General features: G+C 38.8%; 1 protein-coding gene across 2 annotated transcripts; it reads left to right on the top strand.

Moving 5' to 3' along the window:
* Positions 1-793: 793 nt before the first annotated feature.
* sntb2 (syntrophin, beta 2) lies at positions 794-23166 on the top strand. Of its 2 annotated transcripts, XM_051883992.1 has the most exons (7): positions 797-1568; positions 8135-8336; positions 9803-10010; positions 13543-13685; positions 13864-14060; positions 15071-15249; positions 21091-23166. In XM_051883992.1, exons 1-7 carry the CDS (start codon positions 1022-1024, stop codon positions 21181-21183), a joined length of 1569 nt encoding a protein of 522 aa, XP_051739952.1. In that variant the 5' UTR covers positions 797-1021; the 3' UTR covers positions 21184-23166. The 2 variants fall into 2 exon arrangements, with proteins under 2 accessions (XP_051739953.1, XP_051739952.1); XM_051883993.1 differs by lacking the exons at positions 15071-15249; positions 21091-23166 and adding an exon at positions 14261-15064 and having other exon boundaries at positions 794-1568.
* The last annotated feature ends 93 nt before the right edge of the window (positions 23167-23259 follow it).

The raw sequence follows: 23259 nt of genomic DNA, 5'->3' as shown, positions 1-23259 counted from the left end.
AAAAAACATGGTTAAAAAGGGTGTAATTAAGTAGAGTAAAGAAGTAAAAATACTTTGTTACTGTCCACCGCTGACTGTAATATATTAAAAATGTGTACATGGGCTTTATTTAAAAGTTGAGGTGAGCCATTCAGAGTATGGATAACACTTTAAAGCAAATGAGAACAGTCAACATCTTTTACCGAGTCAATATTATTTAGAGCTGACACATATGTGTTATATTGACCAGTAGATTGACCAAACATTAGACTTTAACACAACAAAGCATAATTTCCTTCCATTTCAGATCAATAGAAAAATCAATAGTGATTATGAACCTTATTGTAGACCTACTAATGCCTAATAAATAATAAGTTGCTCAGCAACCATAACGTGTGTTAGGCTAATGACTTACATTGCTAGGTGCAATTTATTACTTGAACACTATTGTGTTTTAGCCTATAACTATTTGTGTCGTTTTATATAAAAAAAAATAAAATAAAAATAAAAAACGGAAAGATTAGATTAGATTAGATTTGAATCAAATTAATAATCAATGAGAGAGGCGGGGATTTAAAAAAAAAAAGTTTTTCTTTTCTACCCATACCAAAAAGTAAAAGGCACATAGTAAATAAAGCAATAAATCCACTAAATACAGTGATTTAACCAGAATCAAGCAGCATTGTTTTCACCTTCGTGCCTAAACCCCCTTAAATCTCCGCAAGGCACAAACTCGAGAGGCTTGTTTTGACTGTTGGCTTTCGTGGGGAGGGAAGAGAAATAGTTTTCAATCCCCGCCCCTCTCATGAATAATTAATTACATACAAATCGAATGGTTATCTCCGCCGTCCGATCTAAGGATGTTTTTAATTTTATAGTTTCTTCGTGCAGCGATCGCAAATTCAACCCGCTGCAGAAATATACCGATGTTTTAACTTATTCACCGACATTAAATCTGTTCCTCGCGCTTCCTCTGGGGAAATGTGCGTGTAAGTGGGTGTGTCGAGTGAGTTTAAACTTTACGATGAGTTAAAGTTTGATCATGGCCGTGTGGACCCGCGCGGAAAAACAGGGTCATTTGGACCTGTTGTTGAGTGATCGCTGGGTTCGGGTCTCCGCGGAACTCACACGGGACACTCTCACATTGACGGCGGAGGGCGAAGCGAGCGGGCCCGCGGGCTATTCGGAGCACAACTCTCATTTAAGAAACGGCGTTTCTAATGGCAATGAACAGAACCGAGATGTTTATCACAGCCGCGGGCAATACGACAGTCCGGGTCGGGTCAACGGGACCGGCTCAGACTCGGAGTCCAGTGGTTATTGTGACCCGGCGGGGCCGGAGGGGGTTCGGAGGGTTCGTATAGTCAAGCAGGAGTCCGGCGGACTGGGGATCAGTATTAAAGGGGGACGGGAGAACCGCATGCCGATCCTCATATCAAAGATCTTCCCCGGTTTAGCGGCGGATCAGAGTCGAGCACTGCGTGTCGGCGACGCGATCCTGTCCGTCAACGGCAGCGACCTCCGCGATGCCACGCACGACGCGGCGGTGCAGGCGCTGAAGAAGGCTGGGAAGGAGGTGACGCTGGAGGGTAAGACGATTACTCGAGCCGCGGGGATTCAGCAGGCCCGCATAAAGCGTCTGATAATGACACACAGTTGATTAGTTTAGTCATTATTTTGTTGAGTTCAAACTGTTTTCAGCTAGTAAACAGTAGTTCATTTGACATTTACTCTTTTTTTTTTTTTATAAAGATAATTCAGGTTGATAAGTGGTCCGAGTTACATTAACATTTGAAAATCATTTGCAGAAGTTATGAAACTTATAGAAGTGCATGAATGTTTTGTGGTAATAAGCAGACCATCTCTCTTGCTCCAGTAGAAGATGTCCATTAATGTTTTTCCAGACGTATGGGTGGGAATGGGATATAGAGAGAGGGAGTACTTTGTTTACTGTACTTGCTTCGCTATTAAGCCAATCGTTTTGTGTGAAGACATCTCTGTTTTTCTATTTTCATCATTTTTAATGTCTCCACAAAAAATGTATATATTTTTTTATTTTTACAATTCCTATTTTTTATGGAATGCTGCAGTATTTATTAGTTACTCTTGGAAATGCTCAGTTTACTATAAATTATTTCTTCGTGGACATGTTTTGTTTATTTATAAATGTGTCCTCGTAATCTTTAATCAAAAAACCAACATTAATTTGGTTTGCAACACCCACTTTTTACAGTCCAATTAATTCTCGATGGACAAAATCAGGTTCAACCCTACTTGTTGTTGTTGTTTGTTGCTGGAAACATGCATATTGACAGATTTCATGAATCAATTTGATATCAAATCTCTTGATTTCATTTTGATTTGATTTGTTTGGATGTATATATGGTACAGTACATCAGTTTTTCTTAAAGGGTTAGTTCACCCCAAAATGAAATTTCTGTCATTAATTACTCACCTTCATGTCATTCCACACCCGTAAGACCTTCGTTCATCTTCAGAGAACAAATTAAGATCCCCTAGAGAAAGCAATGTAATTACCAATTTCAAGGTCCAGAAAAGTATTAAAGGCATTAAAATTAAAATAGTCAATGTGACTACAGTGGTTCAACCTTAATTTTATGAAGCGACGAGAATACTTTTTGTGCACAAAAACAAAAATAACGACTTCATTCAACAATTTCTTCTCTTCCCTGTCAGTCTTCTACGCTGTTGACGTAGTGAACACAGTGCAGCGCTTCCGTGTTTACATCCAAACACAAAAGATATTGTTGAATAAAGTTAGGGCTGGGCGATATGGCAAAAAAATAAAATCTTTTTTTTTTTTTTTTTTTACTGTTTAATTAGTCAACTTAACTTAACTACAATATGATTTAAGTAACATTTTCTTTATTAACAATCTGGTTAAAAAAAGTTCCATTACAAGGGCACCACACATGAAGTGATCAACATGGTGTAAATGTAAAACAATTTGTATATCTTTGTAGAAATATGCCTGAAATATGAAGGCAAAAGTTGTACAAACTTACCTTAAATACATTCTATATACTCAGAAATAATATAAAATAAGAAAATGCTAAATATTTCTTAGCCAAAAAGTAATAGCAATAAATAACACCAGTAATAGGCTATTATTAACAGCAAATGCGTTGTAAAAACAGAAAACAACAGCAGCTTTCAGCCTGTCACCGTCATGCAAACATGAAATATCAAACAGGTTTACAGGTTTTTGCATTCCATTGCGCTATTTGTCCTATTGTTTTTATGTTTGGCGGACATGTTTAGGTGTTGCACTTGTGTCTCGCGCCTTTTGCAGTGTCTCACCCATGAAAGGGCATTCTAAAAACACGGCGGTCAAGAAAAAGAAGCTCAACTCGCGTTTAATAACTTTGCCTTTTTTCCTCATTCCACTGCCTGCATCTCATTTTTATAACGCAATTATAACGAATATTTTTGGTGCGCCAAAAAAGCAAAATAACGACTTATATAGTGATGGCCGATTTCAAAAACCTGCTTCATGAAGCTTCAGAGCATTATGAATCTTTTGTGTCGAACCATGATTCAGATCGCGTGTCAAACCGCCAAACCGCAAATCACATGACTTTGGCGCTCCGAACCGCTGATTCATAACGCTCCGAAGCTTCATGAAGCATTGTTTTGAAATCGGCCATCACTATATAAGTCGTTATTTTGGTTTTTTGGCGCACCAAAAATATTCTCGTCGCTTTATAATATTAATATTGAACCACTGTACTCACATGAACTGATTTAAATATGTTTTTAGTACATTAATGGATCTTGAGAGAGGAAATGTCATTGCTCCCTATGTAGGCCTCACTGAGCCATCGGATTTCAACAAAAATATCTTAATTTGTGTTCCAAAGATTAACGAAGGTCTTACGGGTGTGGAACGGCATGAGGGTGAGTAATAAATGACATTATTTTCATTTTTGGGTGAACTAACCCTTTAAGCACCACCACCAGTCCTAAGTTCAGTTAAAATGACAAATATGCAGGTTACCAAGTTTTAGTTCTAGTTAATAAAGTTCTATCATTAAATAGTGCTTGATTATCATAATATCATAATATAATGCTTGATTGGCTGATGGTAAGAGCTTTGCCATTTTACAAAGATAAGCTGATTTGGTGGAATCATGTATATATAATAGTATATCAGGCTGGCCATAAATTTACTAGCCAATGGCGATTCTATTGCCAGCGTGTGCATAGAGGGTTGAAGGAACTCAAGTACTTTTGTAAACTATAGCCTACATATTCATTCCAAATCAAATATACCACCACAGTTCAACGCACTCATTGATCTACAGCTCTGCTTAATCTCCTGCATCATGGTGAGAGATGTGGAGACTGACGGTCAGATATGTGGAGCAGTGCTGCATGAGATGGGCAAGGCTCGCACATACATTATCCTCTGTGGCACTGGCCTAATTAAAATGAGAACTATATTTGATGGTCCTGGTGGATCTAATGATATCTTTAAATGGCTTAGAAATGGTCCTATGATGCTGCACAATACCAGTGCTGGAATATTCCACTGGAAACCTGAAAAAGATATACAACATCAACAAGATGTTGTGTGACGTTATACTGAGGTGAAGCGGCAATTAGTGGTTAAGTCAGCTGTGATCGGTGAAGGTGATAAGATGATGGAGAAGAAACAATGAAGAGAAATTTATTCAGCCATAATTAGCAGCTTGCGATAAAGACACCTTTTTTTTTTTTTATGACATGCTCACTCTCTAACCTGATGTAAAGAGTCATGCTTAGGGGTGAAATGTTGGTAGTTCAAGAATCACCCTCTTCTAGGGTTTGAACCTGCAACCTTTGGGTTTTTTTTTTTTAATCTTTTTAATCTGACCATAGCTTTTGAAAGTTTTTGAAACAATTGTGAAGTCGCTTTTATTCTGCTTAACATTTATAATTCCTCAGAGAATTTGCCAGAAATTGGCCACTATTATTAAAAGTAAATGACTTTGTCAGTGTAAATCGCTGTCAGTGTGAATTCCCATTAAAGAAGAATTTGGGGAAATTATCCATCTAATGCAATTTAACACCAGAATGTTGATGCTTGAAAAAAGCACATACAGCAACCACTATTATTGTCCTGCACATACTTTCCCTCGTTCATCCTTCCAAACTGAATTCCTCAAACATTTTTGGCTCAGCCAAGTGTTTTTCAGCTCAAGTATCATTAAGAAACTATGTGTGTGTGTGTTTTCTTCATACAGTCCTGAACCGCTTAAGCTTCTGTAACAATTAGCTAAACATCTTAATGTAAAGTAAGAATTCAAGTATTTTAAGTAGGTCATTAATTTCAATGTGGCTTCTGGATCTTCCTATCAAATGTTAAGCTTTCCAATACATGCAAACACACAAAAACACAGCCGTGCTTTACATCATAAAAAGTAACTACAAAAAAAAAGTAAGAATGTACTTGTAACTACAAGTACATCCCATAAAAAAAGCAGTAAGTAATGCAGTTTTATTAATCTGTATATCTTTATTCCGTTGATTTCTTTTATATCTTTAAAATGTGTGTATTTCATGCATTTTTACATTTTTATCAAAAATCCTCAATATAAGTATCCACATCCTTCCAAAACAATTTTTAAATCTTCCAGAACATGATTAACATAAAAAACAAAAACTAGATTTGAAGTTTAAAAATATGATCTGACATTGTTCCGCCAAACTACTTCTCACCACTACTCTGTTGTTTAGCGCATTTTTTTTCTCCAAACCCTCTAGCTCAGTGTTTCCTGAACTTTTTTCAGTCATGGCACCCTTTGAAAATTTTCAGAAATTTGTGGCACCCCACACTAGTGTTGTCACGATACTACTTTGATACGATACCTTGAAAATTATCGATTTTCAATACCACAGGGAAGAAGAATAGATATTTTTTTTAATATTATCTCATTTTTTTTGTCCATCCATTGAAAGTCTAGGAAATCAGTAATTTCTTCTAAAGAGATCACTTTGATGACAGATTTCAATTAATCTGTAATATATAGCTGTTATTCATATATAAATATTGCTCAATTACCATTACAACTATCTCACCTAGCCTAAATGTTTGCTCACTCAGTGTATTTATATTGGGATAATTTTTATAGCTTGTTTTTAAGTTAAGTTAATATATTTTATAATGTAATAATTTCATAGTTAATCTCCAAATTAATGCAGAAACAACATAAAGACAGTATATTTTAAATACTTGTTTAATGGCATCTTTTTATGAATGAAGGCCATTATCACTGATACTAACACTGCTACTGATGTCTTAATGAAATTGATTTTTGTGAGCAGTTAGTAATTTTCTCTGTTACCTTTGTTCTTTGTTTAAAGGTGGGATAAGTAGATTTTGAAAAACGTTGTTGAACATTGTTGATATTAGAAATTAACCCAAACAAACCCACCCCTCTCTTCATTGCGCCGCCTCCAAAACTCAGTCCGCTGCTGGCAGGCGAGGCGAGTGCACTAACAATGACGCTAAACACCTCATTCTCTAGCGGTCGTCAGTGTGCAGTAGTTTACCTGCTCAACTCTCACTATCTGGCCACTGTTACACACACAATACGAGAGTGGATGTCTGTTTATCACAGCTGATGCGCAACAAAATGCTTCACGAAAAATAGAGCGCAGTTGATGAATGAATGACAAGGAAGCACAAAAAATGAACGTACAGTACACAAGAGTAAATACAAAGTGTTCGTTGTTAGTCGCAAACAGCACACCAGCCCCAGACAATCAAAACCCAGTGTTACTCACATGTGAAGTGGAAAAATATTACACATGATTTTTGAGAGGGATGTGGGACAATCGCAAGAGACCTATAATACCTTCATGTTATCTCCTGATACAAGCAGCTGACACTTGTAAGTGTCTGAGAAGCTAGTTTTATCTTCAGGAGTTGATAACATGAAGGAGATAACATGAAGGTATTATAAGTCTCTTTCCTGCCCACAAGGAAGACACACAGGCTATGTTTGATTTTGCGCTGCCAGTGAAAGCGAAACTAAAAATCATGGTGTGTGAAACGTGCTATACAAATAAACTTGACGCGCCCTATCAAGTCTAATAACAAGCACAAACTGTGTTAAATAGAAACTGACGTGCAAGCAAAAAGGTTTCTGTCCTACAGTGTTGTTTCCACTTTACCACAGTAAAGAATGCAAATATAATAGGCCTAAAAGCGAACGAAAGGAAGAAACGTTTATAATACCCTGCGTGAGTGAATATTTGGTAAAATAAACAGAGATTCCATGTTCAGTGGAATAACTAATGGAATATTGTTAAATTATCTGATAATCAGGTGACCAGATCGCGATTCGCAAAACAGAATACAAAGCTTAAATGTATGGACTCACATACCTCTGTCATTCGGCATGAACCAAAATGTTTCCATGGCTGCGATAGCAATTAAATGTGACAATCTATTATTTCTTCTGTAAACAAAGCTTTGTGCTTCACTCGTGTCATATTCATGTAAATACTGGCACAGCCCTATCAGTGAATACCGAAAATACCCGGATACTCGGTACTCCCGGTACTACAGAAATGCTGGTATCGTCACATTTTCAAAATTTCAGTACCGACTTGGTACCGAAGTACCGGTACTTTTGACAATACTAATTTGACCATAAGTGCAGTCATGAAAAAGAGGCGGCTTTATGTGTACACACTGGGAATTAAGCACGGGAATGAAATCATGCGCATCCCCCACCGAAATTCAGACCAGCCTTTCTTGCGATTCACATTTTTATTATAAATTTGTGTGTGTTATTTGTTATTGGGGACATCAGAGATGTATAATAATTATTTTTTTTTTTTTTTACACATTTTAGCAATTTAAAAATGTTTGAAGGAGTTTTTTACATGGCACCCCTGCTCTCACCAGACGGCACCCAGTTTGGAAAACACTGGGTCATGTGTTTTTTCTCATTCATGCATGTTTCTTTAGCACTCTAATATGTCAATAAACTTTAAGCAGTAGCTAACCGGAGCAGGGTTTCATAACCCCGGGTAAAAAGCGCTGCTAACCCTGCTTCTAAATGACAAGTGTGAAAGTGTATACAAGTGTGTGTTGGGTTTCTGATATTGAATACTCAGTTAAGGCTGTATGTTTTGTCTGCAGTGAAGTACATCAGGGAGGTGTCTCCACTCTTTAAGAAGTCATCTATGAGTGCAGATCTGCCTTGGGATGGACGTCTTCAGTCTCCAAACCTCAGCAGCAGCGATGAGTCGCCCAAGAGCAGCGTAACTCGTGACAGAAAGGTCATCCCGCTCAAAATGAGCTTTATCAGCCGAAACCTCACCATGCCTGACCTGGAAAACAGGTGTGTGTGTGTGTGTGTGTGTGTGTGTGTGTGTGTGTGTGTGTAAGATTTCAGAAGTAACCAAAAGCAGCATTTTTCTCCTGAGGTTGGCTGTCATCGTACCATTGAGACAGCAGCTAGGTTAATGAATCTGATAAAAACATATCCAGGTCATGTTTCACCCCAAAATCAACACTGGCTTGCTGTGAATTATTAGTTCAACCAAATATTAATCATTATATTACAATAATGACAGTATTTGCTAGGGCTGGGTATTGACACAATTTTCACGATTCAATTCGATTTCTATTCACATGCTTTTGATTTGATTATGATTTCGATTCGATATCGATTATTTTGGATGTAGTATATCAGTCACAGTACAGGGCAAATTTTCTAGAGGAAAAAAATCTCTCAACTAATGCTGTAAACAAACACATGGGAGTCAGTTGGTAGCCTACTACTTTACTATAATAATGAAGGTTAAAATTAACTTATTTATATACAAACACTTAAATTACACTCAATTATGTTTTTTATAATAAATAAAGTTTAGAATTACATAATCATATTTCTACTCCAATTCGTTTTATTGAAATATAAACATTTAAATCGTGGCTGTCAAAACTGATTTATTCAAACATGCATTAAATATTGAAGAACATTATAATGAATATGTAACGGTGCATAGCTATATTTATCAGAATGCTGCTTTCTAGAGTTCACTTTTCTAGCTGACTAATGAGTTTATGGTCACTGAAAATGTTTTTCTGAGGTAAATGTGACGTTACGTGACATTGTTTACAAGCTGTTTTATCGACGTCTTTCCGAGGTTTAAACACTGATTGAGCTATTACAAGAGACATGATACGGATTTCGGTAAGTTGTACTGTGTATGTTAACATACCTTCAGATGTTTAGTCACGTTTATTTCGCGCTGTAACTGGTATTAAAGCGGAGGAGAGGATGTTCACATGCGCTCCGTGCTGCCGCTTCTCTTTAACTGAGGCGCTAAAGCGATCTGTCACGTCACATTAAACAGCACCAAAACGGTATTTATTTTTTGAATCTCATAATAAGATGGACGTCATTTGAAATCTGAGACTTTGCTTCATATCAAAAGTAACAAAGCACAAAGATTATTGCGATTTATTGGATGGGAGGCGCGCTACATGTTCTATTCACTCATCAACTGAAAACAGACTAGACTAATCGATTCTTAAGATTTAAGAATCGATATCGGTTCGTAAAAATGAGAATCGATTAAAATCGAGAAATCGATATTTTTTACCCAGCCCTAGTATTTGCTGATTACGATAAATAAAAATAAAAATAAAAATAGTGAAATAAATACAAACTGTTTGAAGAAGTAACTTCAAAAAGTAACATGATACTTCACTCATTACTTTCAAGAACTACTGATTATATAATTACTAATCCCAGAACTGGAATGATAAATGTTTTCATCAATGCTTTGTTTTGTTCAGATTGTTGGAGCTTCACTCTCCGGACGGCCAGCACACTGTGGTGTTGCGGTGTAAAGACGGGGCCACTGCTCACTCTTGGTTCACGGCCATTCACACAAACGTTGCTGCCCTATTGCCACAGATGCTGGCCCATATCAACTCCTTCTTGAGCAACCCTAGCGCCAACACACACTGCACGCTCAAACACATCGGCTGGCTGGCAGAGCAGGTATCTCAAACACACGCCCACAGACACCGAATGACTCACGCATTCTGAGGTCAATCACGACATGCAGCTCCCAAAACGTGAAGTAAATGGGTCACGTTATAAAACCTCTTGTGATCCTCATTGACATGTACAAATAATAGCTGATGCAGTCTGTTAAATCTAAAATTACTTTTATTTTTCTTTAACTCTTTCCTACTAGCATTTACTAAAAAAAGTTGCAAGCCAGCGCCATATTCACAAAACTTCAAGGCCCCCGGAATATTTTGTTTTATGAATATGTGAACAGTCAATGTATCAAAAGAAGCAACAGCAAAGAACATTTTATTCTAGCTTGATTTGTTCTTTTTTTTTTATCTCTACACTGGAATCTGGGGAGATATATATGTGTGTGTGTGTGTGTGTGTATATATATATAATATATATATATATATATATAATATTATTATTATAGTTATAATAATAACATTTCAAACATTTACAAGCTGAGAAAATCTGGTTTTATCTGGTTTGGATTCAGAACGGTGATCAAAACATATGCTGTGACCCAGTTCGCCTACTTGCACTGCGCCCTAAAAGTATGTATTGTTTTTGTGAAGGAAAAAGTACATACTTTTGAGTGTGTAGCAGAAGAGTAGGCAGGCTTTAGGACATACTACTTCATCATAACTGCGTCTTTAACAGACAGCTCCTTTGCTTAGTTACTTGCATCCTGTCACTGTTTAAACTTCCCTGTCAATCATCTTGTCACAGTTAAAATCCTCCACATTCAATTTAATTTAATTTCCTACCATTTGGAGAGAAATGTAGTCGCACATTGATCTGCCAGTCTTGGTCTTTCATGTGGTGAACTCTCCTCATGTGTTTGCAATTTGCATAATGATGCTTTTAAAAGTCAGTGACCAAACGTATCATTACAAAAGTTCACAATGCTGTTGCAGATGAAATATAATGTGGATAACATTGACTAAATAACTTTATCAGGTTAGATACTGATAATGATTTAATAAAATAATTTAGAGATCCAACCCATTTTCAGTGTCCAAATTGAACAGTAAACATCTTTGCATTGCCTGGACGTTAAAGGGGATTCAAACCTCTTTTTAGTTGTGATATAGCGTCTTAGTTTACATTACATTCACACTGGTGTTTTAGGAAGCCAAACAATAAGAATATAATAATAATAATAATAATAATAATAATAATAATAATTAAATAAATAATAATAATAATAATTTTAATTAACTGTTAGTTCGAAGTTAATTAATAGTTAATATTATTAACTATTGTAATACAGCTGCATTGTAAAATAAAAAAAAATAAAAAAAGTATATTTTTACTGCACACTACAGTAGGAAAATATATACTTCTGTCTTAAACAAAATCAAGAGTTAAACTATCAAGCTTTAATTTCAATGGAAAACTGCAAACCGCGAAAACAAATGGCAAAGTGCAAAAGATTATATATTTATTTAAAAGGGGTCCTTGATTATGATTTCACTTTTTTTAACTTTAGTTAGTGTGTAATGTTGCTGTTTGAGCATAAACAACATCTGCAAAGTTACGATGCTCAAAGTTCAATGCAAAGAGAGATATTTTCTTTTACAGAAATCGCTTTTTAAAGGATTAGTCCACTTTTAAATAAAATTTTCCTGATCATTTACTCACCCCCATGTCATCCAAGATGTTCATGCTTTTCTTACATCAGTCGAAAAGAAATTAAGGTTTTTGATGAAAACATTCCAGGATTTTTCTCCATATAGTGAACTTCAATGGTCTCCAAACGGTTGAAGGTCAAAATTACAGTTTCAGTACAGCTTCAAAGGCCTTAAAATGATACCAGACGAGGAATAAGGGTCTTATCTAGCGAAACGATCGGTCATTTAAAAAAAAAAAATACAACTGTATATGCTTTATATAAACGGATGATAGCCTTGTACGTGCTTCCGCTTTCCGCATTCTTCAAAAAGCTTACGCTGTATGTCCTACGCCTTCCCTATTCAACTTACGAAACGAAAGCGGCGCAAGTTTCGTTTTTTTCCGTCAGTAGAATAGGGAAGGCGTAGGACATACGGCGTAAGCGTTTTGAAGAATGCGGAAAGCGGAAGCACGTACAAGGCTATCATCTGTTTATATAAAGCATATACAGTTGTATTTTTTTTTTAGAAAATGACCGATCGTTTCGCTAGATAAGACCCTTATTCCTCGTCTGGTATCATTTAAAGCCCTTTGAAGCTGCACTGAAACTGTAATTTTGACCTTCAACTGTTTGGAGACCATTGAAGTCCACTATAAGGAGAAAAATCCTGAAATGTTTTCATCAAAAACCTTCATTTCTTTTCGACTGAAGAAAGAAAGACATGAACATCTTGGATAACATGGTGGTGAGTAAATGATCAGGAAAATTTTATTTAAAAGTGGACTAATCCTTTAAGGACTAAAACAAATGGCTGGTAGGGACTACAATGAGCTTCTTCCTGGGTTAGTGACATCACTAACCCTAAAAGGTACATAAACCCTGCCCCCGAGAACACACAACAAAGGGGGCAAGGCCATGTTGTAGTAGAGTGTTGTTGTCATGCCGTCATTTTACGCCGGACTGCTTCACAAATGAGGGTCAATTCAACGCTGGATTTGCACAAAAGATTAACATGACGGCACATGCTAGTCGATGAGTTGAATCAATTCCACAACAACTACATAAATTTATCCACTAACCATTCAGAAACGTCCAGTTGCATTCTAAAAGTTGTAACTTCTTCCTGAGTCTCTCCATCACTGTCCGACTCCGGTTTGAACAATGTAAGGCTGAACACCGTTACTGACAATCCACATTTTGGCTGCGTGAGATTCTCCAGCTTTGTTGTTGTTGAGCAACCGAAGCGTGAGCTGTTAAAGCTCCGCCCTCTTCTGGAAAGGGGGCTGGGAGCAGCAGCTCATTTGCATTTAAAGGGACACACACAAAAAGGCATATTTTTGCTCACACCCAAATAGGAGCAAATTTGACAAGTTATAATAAATGATTTGTGGGGTATTTTGAGCTGAAACTTCACAGACATTCTGGGGACACCAGAGACTTATATTACATCTTGTGAAAGGCGCATTATAGGTCCCCTTTAATTAAATCGCAGCCTTTTGCAATTTGATAAGGGCACTAAGCTATATCACGCTTTCAATTTTAGTTTGTTTGACATGCTTTGCAAAAGCAGTGACGCAAAACACTACATTTGAGACCTTTTTATGTTATTATGAGAAGTAATATATTTTCGGCCCATTATGAAACTGTTTTGGGTCAACAGAGTATATCTAATGAATGGGAAACACCAATGTGTGTGCAGGTAAAGCTGGATATACAGTACTTGTATATCCAAAGTTTTGTATAGAGCTGTGCGATTATATATTTGCCTATAGTAATGTTCCAAGCAAGACAGTTCCCTGTATAGCATTAGTTGTTTTTAGATGTGTTTTTTTTCCTTTGCATATGGAAGCTGTATGGATTATGAATTCAGTGGCTGATTGTTGTGTTTGTGTTTAGCTTGAGCTGGATGGCGGGCGGCATCAGTACAGACGAGTCGTCATGGCTCTCACAGAAAAAGACATCTTGCTGTTCCAGTCGGTGCCGTGGACGTATGAGAGCTGGACCTCTCCTCTGTTAACGCACCCACTACTCGCCACACGGTAAAACTCCAGCTTTAGCAAAGTTTTAAGCATTCGTAATGTAGTGTTTCCACCCTCTCTGTGACCCTTCCATTTAAACAGGCTGCTTAACATCTTTAAAAAAAATGTCTTCACAATATTTTTTGAATTAACTCAACCTGTTCTACCTTGCCTGTTTTGTATTTGATTCTGTCTATAGGCTTGTTCACTCAGGCAGTGTCCGCAGTTCTCCAGCTCTGGGTGGAGATTTGGTGTTCGCTACACGTACAGGCACAGGTCGAGGGATTGAGTCTCATGTGTTTCGTGTGGAGACACACTGGGATCTGTCCACATGGACACGTGCACTGGTGCAGGGCGGACATTCAGCTGCTGAGCTCATCAAAGAGGTTTCTATAGGTGTGTTTGTGTGAATATACAAAGAAGAAAGGAATCTACCCTTCACTAAGACCCGCCTTAAAAACCTTTTTGAATGCATGGTATACATCTAATGGTTAATGAAGTTTCCTTTTTTTATTTCGACCTCATAATAATAAAAAAAACTCAATCTTCTGGTGACATATGCAGGACTTCTCCAATCAGCTTTGTCTCTCCATCAGTGTCCGACTCCGGTTTGAAGAATGTAAGGCTGAACACCGTTACTGACGATCGTCATTTTGGCTGCGTGAGATTCTCCAGCTTTGTTGTTGAGCAACTAAAGCACAAGCTGTTAAAGCTCCACCCTCTTCTGGAAAGGGGACTGGGAGCAGCAGCTCATTTGCATTTAAAGGGACACACAAAAACGGCGTTTTTTTGCTCACACCCAAATAAACATTAACAATCAGTTAGTCCGCTTAAACCCCGCCCCTGCAAGCTTGTGTTCATTTGCCTCAAACCCACATCTTAACATCCAATCAACAACTGCCTCGATTGAAATGTTAATAAGTTAATGTTTATTTATTTAGTTTTGATTGTGGTTATGATGCTAAATAGTTTACAGTACCATATCATACCAATTGCAATGAAATGCAGTTTTTAATCACAATACTTTGTAATTTAACAATTAATTAATAAATTAATTAAAAGTCAGAATGCTTTTAATTGATTCATTAATTCAGATGTACTTTTAATGTTGTACACACTGAATGGATATTAATCTTACGAATGAATCTTTTTTTGTTCATTGAAAAGTCCAAATTCAACACTTGTTACACTGTCTGAGTAACCATGGGCTTAGCAAAGGGACAACTGAGTGGAAAGCTGGATTGAGAGATCTTATTTTCCTCTGTGTGGTGTGGAACAATAGCTGGAATATGTTGGAAATATTCAGTGTTTTCCTTCCTGAGTTCCAGCCAGCCCATAAAATATAAAGTCACATTAATTCACCCTCTCATGGTTCATATCTGTGTATGTTTGTCTGCACTCCTCAGGCTGTGTGTTGAACAGACAGGATGTTCGTCTGATCCTGCATTATGACAGAGGTTTCACTGTGACACGGGAGTCTGGCGAATCTGTTCTGTTTCACTTCCCCTATGAGCGGCTCAAGATGTCTGCAGATGATGGAATCAGGAATCTTTACCTGGACTTTGGTGCTCCAGATGGCGAAATGGTATGACATAATATTTACCTGTGATGATGTCATAAAATGGACATAAAATTCTGAAGGCTTTTATGTTATTATGAATGAAAGTTTGTTGGTCTACTGACTTCTGTTTTATTATGTAAGTGTTACGTTCAGGAGAAGACACACAAACAGCGATTTGGCAGAATGCTACTTTTACTCACTGAAACTTCAGCAGCACAGAATACAGTACACTAGAGAGGCATGCGCACAAGTATGATTTCACAACAGTATTACGTAGGGCTGGGCGATATGGCAAAAAAATAAAATCTCGATTTTTCAGAACGATTGACCGATTTCGATTTATTTTATTATTTTTTTAAACTGTTTAACTAGTCACCTTAACTACAATATGATTTAAGTAACATTCTCTTTATTAACAATCTGGTTAAAAAAAAAAAGTTCCATTCCAAGTGCACCACACATGAAGTGATCAACATGGTGTAAATGTAAAACAATTTGTTAAATATCTTTGCAGAAATATGCCTGAAATATGAAGACAAATGTTGTACAAATTTATCTTAAACGCATCCTACTCAGAAATAATATAAAATAAGAAAATGCTAAATATTTCTTAGCCAAAAAGTAATAGCAATAAATAACACCAGTAATATGCTATTATTAACAGCAAATGCGTTGTCAAAACAGAAAACAACAGCAGCTTTCAGCCTGTCACCATCATGCAAACCTGAAATATCAAACAGGTTTACAGGTTTTTGCATTCCATTGCGCTATTTGTACTATTGTTTTTATGTTTGGCGGACATGTTTAGGTGTTGCACTCGTGTCTCGCGTCTTTTGCAGCGTCTCACCCATGAAACAGCGTTCTAAAAACACGGCGGTCAAGTTAAAAAAAAAAAAAAAAAAAAAAAAAAAAAAAAAGCTCAACTCGCGTTTAATAACTTTGCACTTTTTTCTCCTTCCACTGCCTGCCTCTCGTTTTTATAACGCAATAACGGATTTCTAAATGAACAGCCGCTTAAGAACAGTGATGTGTTCTGCGTTCATGGAGCGTCACATGAGAGCGGTTAATCAGGCGCGCCGGCGCCATCATGATGTCGGATCATTTTCTTCTCCTAATGCGGTTATCATTGCTGTATTGTCAACATATCTAATTGAACGCTTGCTAACATTTTTATTCAAAATCGCGATTTCTCGATTCAAAAAATAATAAAATCGAGGCAAAACATAAATTCGAATTAATCGAAAAAATCTGAAAAACCGCCCAGCCCTAGTATTACAACATTACATTACAAAGTCCTGGAAATGCGCAGGACGTGCCCTCGCCCTCACAGGGCGAGCTGACACAGTGGCCTCTGCAGATTGTGGACACTGACAGTGATCAGTTCCCACTTCCTGTCTGATTACTTCACCAGAATCCAGATTCGGTGGGGGCAGAATGGAGTCCATGACCATAGATTGGTTTAGGCTTTCCTCCACCACGGAAGGTGTGGGCACTCTTCGAAGACAACTCTTCGAAGACAAGCGGGATCCATTAGCAAGCTCAAAAGTGACTGGCCCTAGCTGCCTTTTGACCTGAAGAGGCTCAGACAGGAAAGAGTCAAGTTTATTGCTGCGGTGTGGCCTACGGGCTCTTACCCAATCCTGTACTCGAATCTTGGTAGGCCGAGCATGATGCTTGCTGGCTTTCATGTTGCGCTGGTGTCGATGAACCTGTGCCCGGGCCGAAGTGTTCACTGGGAGCTGATGAGGTGGGCACAATCTGGTCAATGGTAATTCCAGCTCCCTGCCGAGCATGAGACTGGCCGGGGATACTCCTGTAGTGGCATGCTGAGTGGCGCGATAATGCAAGAGTGTTTGGGAGAGAGCAGCCTTAAATGGGAAAACCTTGGGCAAGGTGTGCATGTATACCATTTTTCAGACTTTGATTAAATCTTTCCACGCCACCATTAGCTTGGGGATGGTAGTAGGCAGTACGTATGTGGGCTATTCCCTTAGCCGACAGATAGGATGAAAACATGCTGGAAATGAACTGCGGCCCATTATCTGTGGTAATGGCACGCGGGATGCCCCAGCGGGAAAAGAGCTGCTCCAGGAAATCAGTCATGTCAGAGGCTGTAACTGAGCCCATAGGCACAACCTCAGGCCACTTCGAGTGGAGGTCATACACCACGACTAGGAACCGCTGGTGGTGGAGAACAGAGACAAGCTCCCCACAGATGTCCATCTGGAGATGCTCCCATGGCTTGGCGGGCCAGTCGACAGGCTGCAAGGATGGCGGGGCTGGAGTTCCTGTTTTACCAATAAGTAGACAACGTGTGCAGTCAGTTACAAGAGCTTCTAGCTCTCTATCAATCCCTGGCCACCAAACCAAGTCTCTGCATCTCTGTTTCAGTTTAACTATCCCCACATGACCCTCGTGTGCCATTGAGAGAACCTGCTCCCTTAGGGGCGGGGGAATTACTGCTCCGTTCCCCCGTGCAATGCAAGACTCACCCCAACATGTCAGTTCTGTCTTAAGTCGCGAATAGGGTATCAGGTCAGAGCTTACCTGAGCTGGCCATCTTGACCGTATATAGGTGCTGAGAGTAATGAAGAGTGGGACCGCTGCAGACTCTTGTTGAAGTTCCTCAAGAGACACTGATGAGGGCTCATACACTAACTGCACAAGGTCTCTATGTCTGACTCTGGCTGCCTGACTGTGCTGGTTGACTCCACAGCTGAATGTGACAGTAAATCTGCAACCACATTGTCTTTTCCAGGGGTGAACTGCAGCTGGTAATTGTACTGATTCAACCTGTCAGCCCATCGGTGGAGTCTGAGTGGCTTGTGGCCAGTTCCTGCAGAGGACATGAGGGCAGTAAGTGCCTGGTGGTCTGTTCTGAGTGTAAAGGATCGTCCATATAAGTACATGTGCCAGCGCTCACATGCCCAAATGCACGCCAGCATCTCTCTCTTTCTCCCACTGAGTACTTCTGCTCAGCTGTACTCAGAGCCCGTGAAGCAAATGCAATAGGCCTTTCAATGCCGCCATGCGTCTGTGACAGGACTGCTCCAACTGCCACTGCTGATGCGTCACATGTCTCTAGGGTGGGACTGGAGAGATCAAAATGAGCTAGTGTAGGTGGTGACTTGAGGTGGTGCTTGAGCTGTTGAATAGCACGTCCGCACTCTGCTGTCCATGCCCAGGAGGTGTTATGTTTGAGCAGCTGTCGCAGGGGGGCAGTGATTGCAGAATACTGAGGTAAGAATCTGAGATAGTAAGCAGTCATGCCAAGGAAGGATGCAAGCTTTCCAGCCGATGTTGGCACGGGAAGGTTGAGGATGGCCTCTACGTTGGACTGCAGTGGTGTGATACCCGAGCTGGACACTTGAAGACCAACAAAGTCTATTGCTGGGGCCGCAAACACACATTTATCTGCGTTCAATGTCAGGTTGTGTCTAGACGGGTTGTGAACACCCATCTCAGGCAGTCATCATGAGTGGCCACATCCTTTCCATGTACAACAATATCATCTAAGTACAACGCCATACCCGGGAGCCCTGCTAGGAGAGTGGCCATGATTTTCTGAAAGCAGCTAGGTGCTGAACTGAGGCCAAAAGGATTCCTCTTGAAGCGGAACACCCCCATGTGAGTCACGAATGCAGTCAGATTTCTACTGTCTTTGTGCAGAGGTTTCTGCATGCAACCTTGCTTTAGGTTCAGCTTTGTGAACACTGAAGAGCCATGGAAAAGTGTGGCGAGTTCCTCAATTGTTGGCAGCGGGTATTTGTCTGGCACCACTGCCTTATTAGGCCCCCGAAGGTCAATACAGAGACGTATGCCCTCTGACCGTTTTTGCACAATCACAAGATTTGAGACCCAAGGAGAGGCATCAATGGGCTCAATGAGATCTGCTGTTAGCATGCCCTGCAGTTCAGTAGTGACCTTGTCACACATAGTGAGAGGCACTCTTCGAAGTGGCTGGATGACGGGCGGAACATCCAGGTTAAGCAAGGGTCTGTGGGCGAAAGCAGAAAGGCAGCCTAAACCACTGAATAGAGTGGGAAACTGTGTGTGCCATGGGGAGTCCACTTGGAGGATAGTTGTTCCGCTGTTGTCATGCACAGAAAAACCAAGACTAATGTACAGGTCCAGACCCAGAATATTGGCTCCTTGCTGTGTGATGTAGAACGGGAAATCTACCAGATGTTTTTGCCCACTGCAATGCTGGCTTGACCATACCCACAGAGTTTTAAAGGTGATGGTTGTAACTTCACGTCAGAGAAAATTTTCTTGTAGGTGGCCATATTAAGCAATGACACTTTAGCTCCTGTGTCCAGAAGCAGTGGGATGCAACAGTCTTTCAGCTGTATACCACATGCAGAGAAGGTGACTGAGTGAGGACCAACTATGTGAATTACTGCTGGTGAGGGCTGATATGTGGTAAATGAGACTGATCTAGAATTTGATCTGCACCACCTTGCAAAGTGGTTAAGCTTACCGCAATGCCTTCACTTTTGGCCGATAGCTGAGCAGTCTGGGGACCTGTTGGCATGGCGCTTGGAGCCACAGTTTCCACACTTCTGTCTCTGTTGACTTGATTGAGGCTGTGTTTGCTGGATGATTGCACCTGCAGGCTGGAGCCCCTCATCGGTGACTGCATTTGCGGGTACAGTGGTGAAATCAGTTTTAGCTGCATTATTCTCTGCTATTTTAGCTGCACATTGAGTAGCTTCTTCAATTTGGAGTGCCAGAGTGAGAGACTTATCCAGTGTAAGTTTATCATCTTCAATAAGCAGTCTCTCTCTGACTCGTGCGCTGTTTGTTTTTTTCAATAAGTTGGTCTCTAATTAATTCATCACGGAGAGCACCGAATTTGCATGGCTCTTATAATAAGTGGTCATGGCAACACAGTAAGAGCGCTCTGTGTGAAACAGGCTGTACAAGCATAAACAAAACACGACGCCTCCATCGACTGTTTAGTTAAATTGCTGAAAATAACGAGTGTTTTGTCACTGTAATATTACTTTGGTCACAATAACGGATACTAAACACGCGAGATGCCAGAACGTCGCTATGGTTTCCAAGCTGTCAATCATTGGAGTTTTGAGAGTGAGTCGTGTTCCGTACACACATGTAATGATAATTTAGGGGATTCACTCCCGCATTTAAATGCGGGTGTCACTCCTGAAACTTACAGTGTGTACGTGGCCAAAGAGGGTCAATTAAACGCTGGATTTGCACAAAAGATTAACATGACGACATATGCTAGTCGATTCAACTCCACAGCAACTACGTAAATTTTTCCACTAACCATTCAGAAACGTCCAGATGCATTCTAAAAGTTGTAACTTCTTCCTGAGTCTCTCAATCAGTGTCCGACTCCGGTTTGAACAATGTAAGGCTGAACACCGTTACTGACAATCCTCATTTTGGCTGCGTGAGATTCTCCAGCTTTGTTGTTGTTGAGCAACCGAAGCGTGAGCTGTTAAAGCTCCGCCCTCTTCCGGAAAGCGTCTGGGAGCAGCAGCTCATTTGCATTTAAAGGGACACACAAAAACTGTGTTTTTGCTCACACCCGCATAAGGGCAAATATGACAAGCTATAATAAATGATCTGTGGGGTATTTTGAGCTGAAACTTCAGACACATTCTGGGGACACCAGAGACTTATATTACATCTTGTGAAAGCGACATTATAGGTCCCCTTTAAGGCCCTTTTTGTTTTTTTATCATTTATTTCTATAATATGTGTAGCCTGCTAACCTTTAAAACAGTGTGTTGGCGTGAACTCTTGTGCTTAAACTCTAGTGTGAAATGTTTTGTAGAACTGAAACTAAAACCAAATAAACACTTTTTTTTCCTTTTCTTCTTTTCTCTTTCGTAGGTGTTTGAGCTTCACTCGGGGCCGAAGCCTGTGGTCTTTGTGCTTCATTCGTTTCTCTCAGCCAAACTGGCTCGTTTAGGACTGCTCACATAAAATCAACAAGAAATGATTGAGGTCCATTTATTTCATTGGTTTATTGACAGCTACTATTTTACTCAAGCAGTGTTTTCATACTTATACTTGTCTTCTAGCTGACACGTTTGTTCAGTTGATGTGTGTGTGGGTGTGTGTATGGGTGTGTGTGTGGAGCTTTCTAGACCAGAATACAATCTTATTTTCCTCTGATCAGGAACACCAGTCGTGCCTTCTCATCTAGAGCTTTTACAGCTATTTTTCAGGCTTAAGGTCACCGTAAAGCTTTGCAAAATTACCAAAATTAACATTATTCTTGTATTATCGATGTTGTTTGTTTTTCATGTAACTCTCCTGTATTTATGTTTATATGTATTGCATGGCAAAGACTGTTACATCTATGTGTTATATTAATCTTAATGAATGTCATTTGAATATGTTCATGCAAATATGGAGAAAATGAAGCTTTAAACGCATTCCCTCATGACTGACCAAAAATAACCTCCCTAAAGCTAAACTTCTCTGTAAGGTGTTGAATAGGATTAATTGAGTTCAATCAATATAAAGTGTAGGAATGTTTTATATCTGTTCTTTACATGTCATGAAAAATGTTTTTTTCTCATTTATGACCAAACCAGCTTCAGGCCTTGATTTTTTTTTTTTTTTTTTTCCACTGTACATTAATGTACTGCTTCTTGATCCGCATTAGATAAGTGATTAGCCTTTACAGCATTCCCAACTCACTAGAAACCTGCAAATGTCAGGGAATTTTCTGATTTCCATGATTGTGAAGAAAATGAATGAAAACAAAAAAAAAAATGATTTCTGTAGTAAATATACATTTTCTAGATATAATTAGCTCTTAAACAACATAGCCTTTTGTGAGTACAATCTTTATAAAACTATTTTTAATCGTCCAGTTATCACGCGAGACTGAAAAAGTTGTTGAAATTCATTGGTCAGAAGGTGCGGGGACCATGTTATTAGCACTGATATGTGGTTTGTTTTGGCAAATTCGCTTTGTCTATCAGTAATATCAAATATAGCATCAGTGTATATTCTTTATTAACATATTAGCTCTTTATGTAATGCAAACCGAGTTTGAGCACATTATCTTCTATAGGAACTGATCTTTTCAAGCCTTCAGACTTAGTAAAATCAGACACAGACACCATAGTTTAAGTGCAGTACTGAAAACATTCCCTCAAAAGTTTCAGTATTAGACAGTATGCACAATGGAGGCAGTATGATTTGTAGGAAAAAAAAAAAATATGAACAATATATGACAATATGTGGAAGTTATATGAGATGAGATTGTATGAAGGGCTTTCTCTCATAACCATTGCACAAGGTTAACAGAAGCAATATTATAGCATTTAAGTGCCCTTAAACTTTTATAGTCTATTGTACTACGTACTAATACAATAATTATATTCGAAAATGAGAAGTAAAGAATTTTTATTCACATGGAGACCTTCTTGTTTTCTTCTAAAAGCGTCTATTAAAATGTGATGTGACACTTTTGGCTGTAATTATTGATTATTCTTTCCCTCTCTGAAGTTGGTGATCCGTCATGCCACATTATTTTCATTCATGTTATGATGTCAGACCTCTTTCTGAGACCCATTGCAGTGTGCATTTGTCTTAACTATGAAACTGTGTTTAAAAACACTTGGCCAGGTTAATAAATTGCACTTGCGTAAGTGATCTGTTTGGACCTGTCAGCCTGATATTTGACATGACCAATGCTTCAGACTATGAATGTACTTTATAAACCCATAGAAACATGCCTCATTTCATTATTTGTTTAGTGTTTTGAGTTAATCGCTTATTTTGATGAGGAAATGTTTAAACCAAAGTTCACTTGTGGCAGCTTGCAGTACACAATCAAATGCAAAAATGCTATTTTGTTTGTACGTGTATGATAACTCAAAGCCTGTAACCAGAAGCTATGCATTATGTCTGTATGTAAATGCCATATATAAATAAAACATCTTAATTACATGAGTGAGTGTTTATTATATTATATTATATTATATTTATATTATATTATATATTTATTATATTATTCAGATATGGAACTAATGTGTACAGCTT

This window comes from Ctenopharyngodon idella, chromosome 24, assembly GCF_019924925.1.
Source record: "Ctenopharyngodon idella isolate HZGC_01 chromosome 24, HZGC01, whole genome shotgun sequence".
NCBI lineage: Eukaryota > Metazoa > Chordata > Actinopteri > Cypriniformes > Xenocyprididae > Ctenopharyngodon > Ctenopharyngodon idella.
Note: the sequence above shows the minus strand (reverse complement) of the source record. Positions and strands in the feature narration are given on the sequence as shown.

Excerpts from the sequence above, each read along its gene's own strand:
- sntb2 (XM_051883992.1), top strand. The coding sequence starts at position 1,022 with ATGGCCGTGTGGACCCGCGCGGAAAAACAGGGTCATTTGGACCTGTTG. Across the intron at positions 1,569-8,134 it reads GAAGGAGGTGACGCTGGAGG|TGAAGTACATCAGGGAGGTG; the intron begins GTAAGACGATTA and ends TTTTGTCTGCAG. Across the intron at positions 14,061-15,070 it reads CATCAAAGAGGTTTCTATAG|GCTGTGTGTTGAACAGACAG; the intron begins GTGTGTTTGTGT and ends TGCACTCCTCAG.